Below are 12464 nucleotides of genomic sequence, written 5' to 3'. Positions count from 1 at the left end.
TAAGTGGCACTATTTTCTCTTATATTTTCTAGTTGGTTATTGTTGATTTAGAGGAATGCTGTTAATTTTTTAAAGTTTAGTTTTTAATCCAACAACTTTTCTTATTCTAATAATTTGTTGATTTTGTTAGGCTTTCTACATAGAAATATGTGTAAATATGGAGAGTTATAGCTTTTCACTTCTAAACCTTACACATCTTAGGCTTTTTAAATTTTCTTATCATCAACTTGGATCTCCAAAACTGTGTTAAACAATGGTGGTGATAGTGAGTATTCTTGTACTTTTCTAATCTTAATGGAAACCATATAAATTTTTCCATTATACTTGCTGTAGATTTTCAGTATATAGTTTTCATCTAGTTTCTAAGTTTTTAATATTAAACTTTATTAAATGTATTTTTCTGCATCTATGATTCTGTAATTTTTCTACTCAGTATTTTTAGTGTAGTAAAATAAAATGGTAGTTTTTTTTATGTTAAACTGATTGCATGGATGAGAAAAACCATAGTTAGTTATGGTATATTTTATATATGATTTGGTTTGTTTAAATAATACTTTATTTAAAATTGTTATATCTATGTTGATAAGTAAAACAGACCTACTATTTTTTATTCTTTTTTTGCTTTGGAATCATTTGAGACCCCACAAAATGAATTGATAAATTTTCTATTTCTTAATTTCTGGAACTACTTGTATTAAACATCTGTCTGTTGAAAGTTATATATATCCACCTGTAAAAGTATTTATACTTTGGGCTCATTTGGACAGTGATATTTGATTATTATTTCCATTTATTCAGTGTTAGTGCCTATTCACATTTTCCATTTCTACTTATACCTGTTGTATACTTACTTGTTAGTGAATAGGAGTTTATAATATTCTTTTATCATTCTGATATTCTCTGATGTATCTGAAAGGTTTACCCTTTTTTTCTTACGTATTTTGTTTATTTGTCCCTTCTTCATTTTTTCTTGATCACTGTTGCCAGAGGCATATGTTTTATTTTTCTTCTTTTAAAGAATCAGTTTTGGTTTTGTTAATCTTTATTTCATGTATTTCTGCACTTCTTAATTTTTTTTTCTTTTAGGCTTGCTCTGTTTAACTATTTGAGTTTAATACTTAGATCACTTGTTCATTTTGACTACTGTATATAAAACTATACATTTCCTCCCAACTACTGCTTTAGCTATGCCTCAACTAGTATTTTCTTTGAAGATTTTTAACTATTTTGCAGTTTCTTTTATGATTTGCCCCACCAGACCAAGTTTATTTATTAATGTGTTATATAATGTTCATATCTATTAGAACTTTCTATAGGTATCATTTTCTTATTGTTATTCCATTTTTATGTTCAGAGAACATATTCTGAAAGATTACAGATTGGGGAGGTGGGATATCAAGGCTTTCTTTGGGGCCTAGTGCATTTTTTGAGTATTTCATGTTTTTCTGAAAAGAATGGGTAACTTCTGCATTTTGAGTATACAGTTCTTATATCTCTTGGATTGAAGTACTTTGTTATCGAACTTTTGTAAATGTAATTCATCAGTTTTTCAGAGATGTGTGTTCAAATCTGTAAATATTGTTGATGCATTTCTCCCTATAATTCTGCCAGTTCTTTTTATTATGTTCAGTTAGCTAACATATAGTACATCATTAGTTTTTGATGTAGTGATCAGCAATTCATTAGTTGCGTATAACACTCAGTGCTCATCACAACATGTGCCCTCCTTAATACCCATCACCTGTTTTTTTAATTTATATATTTGGAGGCTATATTATAGGATGCATATATGCTTTTGGTCATTATACTTCTATTATTAGCATCACTTAATTCTCTTCTTTACCTTTTAGCTATTTCTTTCAAGGAATTATATTTTGTTTCTTATTAAAATTGCCATTCTAGCTTTCTTTTGGTTCACTGTTCCTGTTATATCTTTTCCTTTCCCTTTATTTTCAGTCTTCAATCTTTCATTATGCTTCATAGTTAAATTGCTAGGTATGATTTTATTATCTAAAATTGGTACCTTTAACCCACTTATGTTTCTTATAATTATTGTGGTAAGGCTCTTTTTGCTATTTTATTTAATATATTCTATTTATTTAACTTTCTTTTTACTTCTTTTTTGCTTTCCATTGTACAGTGGTACCCCCTTATCTGCAAGGAATGTATTTTAAGATCTCCAGTGGATGCCTGAAACTGTGGATAGAACCAAACCCTACACATATTATGTTTTTTTCCTATTTATACATAACTGTGATAAAGTCTAACTTATAAATTAGACTCAGCAAGAGATTAACAACAACTAATAATGAAATAGAACAATTGTAACAATATACTGTAATGAAGTTAAGTGCATGTGGTCTCTCTCACTATCAAAATATCTCATTGTGCTTTTTTTTTTTTAGATTTTATTTATTTGACAGAGAGAGAGCACAAGCAGGGGGAGTGGCAGGCAGAGGGAGAGGGAGAAGCAGGCTTCCCGCTGAGTAGAGAGCCCTGCTTGAAGAACTCCATCCCAGGACCCTGGGATCACGACCTAAGCTGAAGGCAGACGCTTAACCCACTGAGCCACCCAGGCACCCCTGTACTCACCCTTTTCCCTTTTGTGATGATGTTAGGTGATAAAATGCCTACATGATGAGATGAAAGGAGGTGAATGACGTAGGCACTGTGATACAGGGATCGTAGCGTTTGGCTGCTTTTGATCTTCCAATGATGTGTCAGCCCGTGGACCATCTGCTTCCAGACTGCGGTTGACTAGTGGGTAACTCAAACCACAGAAAGTGAAACCACAGATAAGGGGGAAACTATGGTATATATTGGATGTTCTTCTGCTGCTTTGAAAGCTGTATATCTTTCAAATGGTTAACCTGGTTATTGAAATTCTTAACTACGTTAATGTTTTACTATCAATTTCAAAACTTTTCAGTATTAGTATCTATCCCCTAATAAAACAAGTACCTAATCAGGCTCTCTTCATGACTCTACTTTCTTCCCCCACCTCTTGCCAGGACCATATTGTAGAATTTAACCCCGAGGTTTTTATTAATATACTTGTGTTTGTCTCTATTTTTGTGGAATCTTCCTGGATCTCCTACCATGATGGTAGAGGGGTGCAACATCAATGCCACTTTGCCAGTTTAAAGAACAATTTCAATTTCTCTCAGCATTTTCCCATGACTTGCATGCTAATTCTTCTGAATCTTGGATTCTAGAAATTGATGTTACTATCAATGCCAATCAATGATAGAGTTCATAGAACAGTTTAAACTGTTTAAATAATTTCTTCGCTATTAGTATTTCATGCTTCTGTGAGATCATTAAGTGGTATATTAGAGATAGAGGGGAAAGAAAAATTTTTCAGTAAAATTTAAATGCCCTATTTTCTGTATTAAATGGAAACCGTGGGACTAAGAGGGTCATGCTAGGTCTCCTGGCTTTGTTAACTTTCTTCTGAGTAAAATCATTGATGTTGTCCAACTAACCTATGTGTCAGGAAGATAATGTCTAGATCAAACTATGAGGTTTTCAAATTTAGTAAAACACTTACATTGAGAAAATGCCAATAAGATGACATTTTTGCTAAAAATGTATTGCATGCTTTTGTGAAGAAAGCTGCTTTTATTTTCTCAGCTTTGAGTTAATCAGGGAAGGGAATACAGTGGAACTCTCAAAGTGAATTCTTTGGGGAGTTAGCCATGCTGATGCCGGAGTGAGTGGGACACAAAAAGGGCCACTGGGGAATTATAGTCTTCATTTCTACATATAGGAATTTCAGGCAACAGTGCAAAAGTGGGGGAATTTTTGGAGAGAATGGAGAGATCTGTGTGACTCGAAATGATACTAAATCATGTAAAATATGTTTGCTTTGGATTTCTTTGTCATATTCCTTTGAAAATTTTTATTTTTGCTTTCTTTCTGACTTACATTTACTTATATAAATTCTTGGCTTTTCTGTATTTTGTCAATACAAATAATTTAAATACAGCAAGGGTTGCATACTTTTGTTTTAGGCTGAAGGTTAATGAAGAACTGCCACTTCAATAAGTGGATATTGGGGTAGAAATTGATATGAAATATTTTCTTCTTTGATAACTCTCTGATAGAAATGAATGAGCAAAAAGTGATGGGTAAAATGCCAAGGGTCAGAAGTAGAGGTTCTGTGTAGGCTATATACTGGATAATTAGGCCTTGAATAACCAAGACCTGAGCATGCAAAACAATTTTCTAGTGCCTAGTGTGTTACCAGCATACAAAAAGTTTAAAAAAAAAAAAAACTATGACAGTATTTAAATCTCTACTTTTATTTTATTTGTGAATTTACTTATTTTTTTAGGTGTATCAAGCCTGAAGAGAAGTCTCTTGGTGTGGGGTTACATACATTTTGCACAAGAGTATTTGGTAAAAATAGTTATTTTTTCCAACATCAGATCATTATTAAATACTAAGTAAATGAAATCATTCTCTCAGAGTAATAGTCTAGCAAATATCCCTTCTGTTTGCAGCACTTTGTAATTTATATGAGAATAAGGTACAATAAGACATGGAGAACTTCCTCCTTTTACTTGAAAAAGATTTATCTGAACTTAATTCTACTTTTCATCTATTAGAAGATTTTAAAAGCAAATGAACAAAAAAATGTCTTGTTAAAGTAAAATGTACACATGATTGGTCCAAAGCACTGCAGAAAAAAATATAAAGAATCATTAATTCAATGTTTTTCTATATCAATAATTTTATGTTGCATTTATCCATCACATTACTTGTCCTTTATAATTTAGAAACTTTATAGTAAAAGTAACTTCTAATTTCTAAAAATAAAACCTAAAGCATTCTATTTATATTTTGTTAAACTTTATTTGTTCTACAGATAGAGAAAATGTTTCCAAACAAAATAATGTACCTTAATTCTTACCTTGTTGATGGATTATTCTTTCCCCCCTCTTTAATTGTAGCTGGAATTCCTGCACCTATATATTTTGGAGCTTTGGCAGATTCCACATGTTTACACTGGGGAATTTTGAAATGTGGTGAGTCAGGGGCATGCAGGATATATGATTCTACCTACTTCAGGTAAAGATAATAAATTTTTTGAAAAATTGTTTTCTATGCACAGGCTGTACATGAAATGGCACCATTCACGTATAACATTTTCTTTGTCAGGTTCTAGACTACTTTTGGTTGTGTTTCCAGAATATATGCTAATACTATATCTTTATTCCTTATTTATATACTAGAATCTTATTTCCTTACTATATTCAAAGTACTTGTTAAATATAAGCATGGATGGCTTCCTTAACCTAGCCTTTCAAAATGATCTTTGTTAAATTGGTTGCAATGAATACATTATTGAAAGTCATAGCCGTACATAAACTTCCTATCTAAATTACATTACTCTCTAAAGTGTTCCCATTTTATCCTACATCATTTTAACATCATACTAGCCTGAATCTTTACTTCCTTTCACATTCACCTCTACTTTTCAAAATGGTATGTTTCCTCCTTCATTAAATTTTGCTGACACAATATTCTTCATGTCACATAAAGGCTTATTCTTTCGTTAATATAAATCTGATTTTAAACAAAGCTCAAGATCATACTAATGTGTTTTTTTAACAAAACACTTCCATTTTGTTCTATGTTCATGTTTCTTTTCATTTGGAGACCTGAATTGTTAAATTTGTATTAATTTCTCTTGACAGGGCAGTACAAAAACTTTCATTTACTAAAAAACAATTTAGCATTCTTTAAAACATTTTAAGGTCCTATGTTGATTAACAACAGGATATATGTGAAGAACTGTGAGGAGGGCAGACAGCATGAGATTCCTGTTTTCATCAGTTCTCTGTTCCCCTAAAGCTCTACAGGGGTAATGTGGAGGTGGGCCCAGGCTCGCACTGTACATGCAATGGGTTTGCTTCACAGCTGAGAAACCGTGAGGATCGCTAGTGTAGATCGGCCTCATCCTGCTGCCAGGATTCCTGTTGATAGTAGCCTTAATTGAATGCTATTTCAGACAAAATAATTATATTTGGTACCAAACTCTATCAGTCAGATTAATTAGAATGGCTGATAAAGTGTACTCATGGGAAAATTCACCAGATGTTAATATTGTGTAGAAACAGGCGGTGGATATTGTTAGTAGTTCTCCATGGGTCTCTTACATTTCTGCATATCTTGTTAGCAGAGGCTTTTGCTGTAGACTATCTTTTCAAGAATGTTTGAATAGTAAATGACTTTGGAAGATGTAGGTGATGTTTTCCTATGGAGCAGAGTTTGCTGTCTAGGATGATAAAAGTAGTAACTCTCTCTAGGGCAAATGTTGGCAATTGGCTTGCAGCCCATTTAAAAGAATGGGATTTCCTAAACTCAGGATTTCTTAGCTGTGACCCAAACCCATTGTGTGCACAAAATCCACATAGGTCTCTCACTGTGTGATTCCTTTGGGACTTGAAAGTTAAGGAAAACCAACCTGAATTTGCAGCTTTTGCTGACTGCTGTACTGTGAGTAAAAAAGCCCTGTGTCTCTGACCTAGAAATCTTTATCTTGAGCCAGCATCCATGCAACTGTGGCAGGCTAACCTGTTAGCTTAAAATCCAGGTAGGGTCGCCTGGGTGGCTCAGTCGTTAAGCCCAGGGTCCTGGGATCGAGCCCTGCATCGGGCTCCCTGCTCCGCGGGAAGCCTGCTTCTCCCTCTCCCACTCCCCCTGCTTGTGTTCCCTCTCTCACTGTGTCTCTCTCTGTCAAATAAATAAATAAAATCTTTAAAAAAAATAAAATCCAGGTAAAGTCTAGGACTCTTTTGCAGTTCTTAAGAACAGAAATACTGATTAACTTTAAATTTTGCCAAAAATGTAAGGATGTAAGGATGGGCCACTTACATTTATTCCAAGCTACTAGAAAGGAAGAAAGGGATTAAGGAAAATTCAATGGAAGTAGGAAATAGGAAAATAAAAGCATACAAATTAAGTTGAAAAATAAACCTAAATATATCAGGTTTATCAATAAATGCAAAGCAAATGAACTTGCTTCTTAAAAGATAGTGACTTTCATGTGAGTTTCAGTGTCTTCAAAATTCTAGCTATATGTTATTTACAAGACACAGCCTAAAAAATAAAGTGTGAGGAAAGGCTGAAGATAAAAGTCAGAAAAGATATACCAGGCACATATTAAATCAAACTTCTGTGGTTATATTAATGATTACGAGACAAAATAGAATTTAAAGTGAAAAGGATTGGGGCACCTGGGTGGCTCAGACGGTTAGACGTCCAGCTCTTGATTTCAGCTCAGGTCTTGATCTCAGGGTCATGAATTCAAGCCCTGCATTGGGCTCTATGCTGGGCGTCGAGCCTACTTTAAAAATAAAATAAAATAAAATAAAGTGAAAAGGATCAATAGAGTTAAATAAGGATATTACTTAATAATAAAAGAAATGCTTTGTCAGTAATATATAGCAGTAATCAACTTATATATATCTATCAACCTAATCTCAAACATATAAAACAAAAAATTCACAAAATTACAGGAAGAAATCTAAATCAGAGTGGAAAATTTCAACAAACTTTCCCAATGAGTGAATAGAAAATGTAGGCAAAAAATTATTGAGGATAGAGAAAATTGTGAACCACCATATTGTACAATCTATCTACCTAATAGATCTATCTATCTAATAGATATATAACAATTTAAAAAAAGCCCAACCAATAGAATATACATCTTTCTCAAGCCTGTAATAAACATTTATTACAACTAAGTCCAATGCCATAAAGTTGTTAAAAAAAAAAAGTGTTGATACCATGTAACCACTATTTTCTGTCCATAATGCAATGCAATTAGAAATCTATGATAAAATGTTGCCAAAACCTCACATTTGAAATTACTTATAGGTCAAAGAATAAATTATCATAAAAATAATGAAGTAACTAGAACTCTATGTTAATGAAAGCACTGAATAGGAAAACCTGTGGGACAAGGCTAAACCAGTACTCAGAGGTATATTTAGAAATTTAAATATATATATGTTTTTAAAAAGACTGGATTAGTGCCTCAGAATTTAGAAAAAGGACAATGTAACTTCAAATAAAGTACAAAAACCTGATAAATAATTCATTGTTATGTATTGATATATTTCCTATTTCAAATAAGAACAATAGATACAATATATTTTTTAAATTCCAAAGGGATATAACTGGGTTCAAATATATCTGTGATAATATACACAGAATAAAATGTATAGTATTATGCCAATTATTTAAAATGTAAAAACATATAAAGTAATTCTATACATTATGAATATATACATATACACTTTGTAAAACTATAAAAATAAACTAGAAACAAAATCCCTAACATTCAACATAGCTTTACATCTAGGAAGGGCTAAAAGATAATATCATAGAGGCACATGGGGATTTCGATGTATTAGTTTTTTCTTCTGAATTGGTCTGAAACAAAAATGGTAAAATTTAATCATTTTGAAAACCTGGGTGGTAAGTACAAACTAATGTTAACTTATTCTTTCTGTATTCTTGAAGTGTTTCATTATAACATTTTAGAAGTAAAAAGATGAAATAAAAAGATGATGAAATTAATAGACTACACACCATAGAGGTAACCAAAAAAGTAAAACACTGTTTTTTGAAAAGATTAAAATATAATAATAATAATACTCTGGAAAGGCAAATAGAGAGGAGGCACAAATAAATGCTATGAAGAATAAAAAAGGAAATATAAGTACAAATATTTAGGGATTTTAGATACAGCAATTTGGAAATATTAAATAGTTTTCTAGATGAGTATATATTACCAAATTTTATTATAAATACATAGAAAACATGAACTTTTCCATAGCTATTTAAAAACATGAATCAGTCAAAAATTCCCATCCTCCAAGGGCACCAAGTCCAGATTCTTTTAAGACAAGTTTTACAGGGCACCGGGGTGGCTCAGATGGTTAAGCGCCTGCCTTCGGCTCAGGTCATGATCCCAGCGTCCTGGGATCGAGTCCCGCATCGGGCTCCCTGCTCCTTGGGAGCCTGCTTCTCCCTCTGCCTCTCTCTGTCTCTCATGAATAAATAAATAAAAAAAAGACAAGTTTTACAAACCTTCAATGAACTGATGATTTCTGCATAATACACGTCATTCTGAGAAACAGAAAAAAAGAGAAAATTTCCCAATTCATTTACAAAACTAGTACAATCTTGATATTCACATTAGACAAGTTCAGTAGAAGGAAAAAAGTGCAGGCTGATTTTACTTACAAATATGCATGCAAACATTCTAAATAAAAATGAATAAATCAAATCTAATGTATAAAACACTCACTAATGGAGTTTATATTAGGCATGCATGGATGGTTCAATATGAGAAAACTCTATTAATCTAATATACCCTATTAATTCAGTAAAGGGGGTAAGGTCTTGGATATTCTGCTAACTATATGCAGAAAAATAATTTGGTGATACTTTACTTACTCATAATTAAAACTTTGAGCAAACTCAGAATAGAAGAGGAAGTTCCTTAACTTGATTAAGGTCATCAACCCCCCCCCCCCCCCGCCCCTGAGTATAAATCACAATTGACGGTGATTTCTTTGGAAGCATTCTTAATTAGATACTAGAATAAAATTGCTATTGCTGTCAGTATTACATTTAAATTAGAGGCTCAATTTTATGTAAAAGGATTTTAAAAACCCAAAAGATTAGAAAAGAAGAAAAGAAGTGTGAATTTTCTGGATGAAAAATTCCAAAAAACGTTTAACCAACATTAGAATTAATAAGTGAGTTCAGAAAAGTTGCTTATATAACATTGACATGCAAAACAATTAGCTGCTGTTGTACTCATGGGAATGAAATGTTAATGATTAAGGGTATGCAATACTAGCTTAGGGGCGCCTGGGTGGCTCAGTTGGTTAAGCGACTGCCTTCGGCTCAGGTCATGATCCTGGAGTCCCGGGATCGAGTCCCGCATCGGGCTCCCTGCTCAGCAGGGAGTCTGCTTCTCCCTCTGACCCTCCCCCCTCTCATGCTCTCTCTCTATCTCATTCTCTCTCTCCCAAATAAATAAATAAAAATCTTTAAAAAAAAAAAAAAAAAATACTAGCTTATACTCCCCATACTATGCAACATTTAATATGTTTTAACATTTTTTTTGATAGATACATCTACCTTGGCTTGCCAGCAGCTCTAAGAGGAACAAGCTATATTCCAGCCTTTTTAATCCTAATTATTTTAAAGAAGCGTCTTCTACCTGGTGAAAATGCCTCTTCAGGAACTATGCTTATAGAGGCAAAGGTTACAGGGAAGGAAAATGAATACAAAGATATGAACCAAAATTCCAAAGTTTTGAATGATGATGAATTGAAAACTAAACTGTAATGCCTTATTATATCATGCTTCCCAGAGTTGGAGAATACACTACAGCTTAATTGTTTTTAAAATCAATAGGGATACAGAGTGTAACTTTTTCTAATCTTTATGAACCTCAAATTTTGGTGTTTGTTGTTGTTTTTACACTATCTTGCGTAAAAAAAAAGTTCAATGATGGTATTTCTGAGGCATCCATGGCACTTGAGACATTTCTCAGAGAGACATTTATAATAACCTTCAAACAGGATATTAGAGCCAGCTTTATTTTTTTATGTGAAAATAGCAATTTCTCTTTTAAGTCATGTGAAATGAGGGTGTATTTCCCACAGCTCCTTTTCCAAATGATTCTAAAAATTTCCTATTATAAAAATCTACTTAATTCCGTTGAATTTCTGCTTTGATATTGGGGTTACTTAGAGACTGAAAGTCTTATCCTGCTTACGTGAATATTTATTTTATTCAAATGTATCACTTTTATGTGAAAAAGCCCACACCTTCTAATGCTAGGAATTGTTCTTTAACTTCTCCTATTTCTTCCAGACATGATTGTTTTAAAATAGATTACTCATTAATATGATGTTACTTGCTCTCAATTTATTCCCAGCTTTATTACTCAAGTCATATATATGCTCATTTTGTCCAGAATACTGAGAAACTGAGTCAGGTTATTAAAAATCATGTAGCAAAGATTGTTGGAATTTTTTTCTTTCTTTCTTTTTTTTTTTTTTTTTTAGCAATTCAAACCTGGTGACTAAACTCTGAAAAACAAGTGTCTGAGTCAAAAGATGAAAGGATGATATTAGAAAAACACTGTACTGTCAGATATTGTCAAAGAAACATTTACCCAAATTTAGGAGACCTTCTAAGATCAATGTTTATCCTACCCATGGTGTCCAAAGTTAGAACACAAATACTAATTTTCCATAATTCATCTTAGAGAATGATGCTTTATTTTTTTTTAAGATTTTATTTATTTATTTGACAGAGAAAGACACAGAGAGAGAGGGAACACAAGCAGGGGGAGTGGGAGAGGGAGAAGCAGGCTTCCCGCTGAACAGAGAGCCCGGTGCGGGGCTCGATCCCAGGACCCTGGGATCATGACCTGAGCAGAAGGCAGAGGCTTAACGACTGAGCCACCCAGGTGCCCCGAGAATGAGGCTTTAAAAAAGTAGATTCTGTTATGTTAATAAAATTCAAGATACACATTTAAAACTAAATGTACTCATATTATTGGGGCGCCTGGGTGGTTCAGATGGTTAAGCGTCTGCCTTCGGCTCAGGTCATGACACCAGGGTCCTGGGATCGAGCCCCGCACCGGGCTCTCTGTTCAGCGGGAAGCCTGCTTCTCCCTGGGCTTCTCTCTCTCTCTCTCTGTCTCTGTCTCTCATGAATAAATAAATAAAATCTTTAAAAAAAAATAAAAAAATAAATGTACTCATATTATTATTTTGTCATTTATGGATACAATAAAAGGATGAAAGAATTTTAAAAGACAAGAGGCCCTATTGATGATATGGGGTTTCTGGTTCAAGGGAGTAGAATAAGGAACCATATTTATCTAATTCTTATTTTCTCTCCATACTCTCCAGCCCACTTAAATAATAGTCAATACGTAAATCATTATATAGATCCATAATGGTGAGGAGATTACAGGAATGGAGGGTGGGTGAAGTGGGTATTAATATACTATGGTTATATATGTGTAATATAAAGGGAATGTGAATTCCTCCAGGGATAGAAGAGTGGAAGAAGGTATAATCTAGAATGCACTCACAAGGACCCTGGGATGTAGGTAGGAGCCTCTGAGTTGCAAGTTCAAATACCACCAAAAAAATTGGTAGCTGCACAGAAAATAGACCAGTTAATTGAAAGACTGCCTAAAGATATTTTGAAGACTAATACGATTTCCTGAATGATTAGATGTGTCATATGAGAAGAAGGCAACTGAGAGGAGAAAGACTGGGTAGGTCAAGTCTATAAGAGTTAAGTTTTGGAATTGTGGAGTTTGAGATTTCATTTCTGGTTATATTAAAAATAACCATGACTCAAGACAGGAGTATTGTTGAAACATGAGAGAAGAGCTAATCATTGGAAAT

The 12464-nt window shown here is 33.2% G+C and overlaps 1 protein-coding gene and 1 long non-coding RNA gene across 4 annotated transcripts in view; one reads left to right on the top strand and one right to left on the bottom strand.

Annotated features, from left to right (window-relative positions):
* Positions 1–7278, bottom strand: part of LOC116624162 — a 63353-nt gene extending 56075 nt beyond the window's left edge. Inside the window, exons 1-3 of the long non-coding RNA XR_004297835.1 lie at positions 7245–7278; positions 4916–5010; positions 2593–2768 (exon numbers count right to left, since the gene is read on the bottom strand). This is a non-coding gene — a long non-coding RNA (uncharacterized LOC116624162). The remainder of the gene's footprint in view (positions 1–2592; positions 2769–4915; positions 5011–7244) is intronic.
* Positions 1–11035, top strand: part of SLCO1A2 (solute carrier organic anion transporter family member 1A2) — a 41119-nt gene extending 30084 nt beyond the window's left edge. For all 3 annotated transcript variants that reach the window (XM_032391831.1, XM_032391830.1, XM_032391832.1), the window contains 3 exons: positions 4337–4401; positions 4956–5073; positions 10158–11035. In XM_032391831.1, the coding sequence (XP_032247722.1) occupies positions 4337–4401; positions 4956–5073; positions 10158–10377 (403 nt within the window). In that variant the 3' untranslated portion in view covers positions 10378–11035. The remainder of the gene's footprint in view (positions 1–4336; positions 4402–4955; positions 5074–10157) is intronic.
* Positions 11036–12464: the final 1429 nt, after the last annotated feature.

Source organism: Phoca vitulina, unplaced genomic scaffold, assembly GCF_004348235.1.
Source record: "Phoca vitulina isolate PV1807 unplaced genomic scaffold, GSC_HSeal_1.0 scaffold64, whole genome shotgun sequence".
Taxonomy (NCBI): domain Eukaryota; kingdom Metazoa; phylum Chordata; class Mammalia; order Carnivora; family Phocidae; genus Phoca; species Phoca vitulina.
This window is presented reverse-complemented; position numbering and strand designations above follow the sequence as displayed.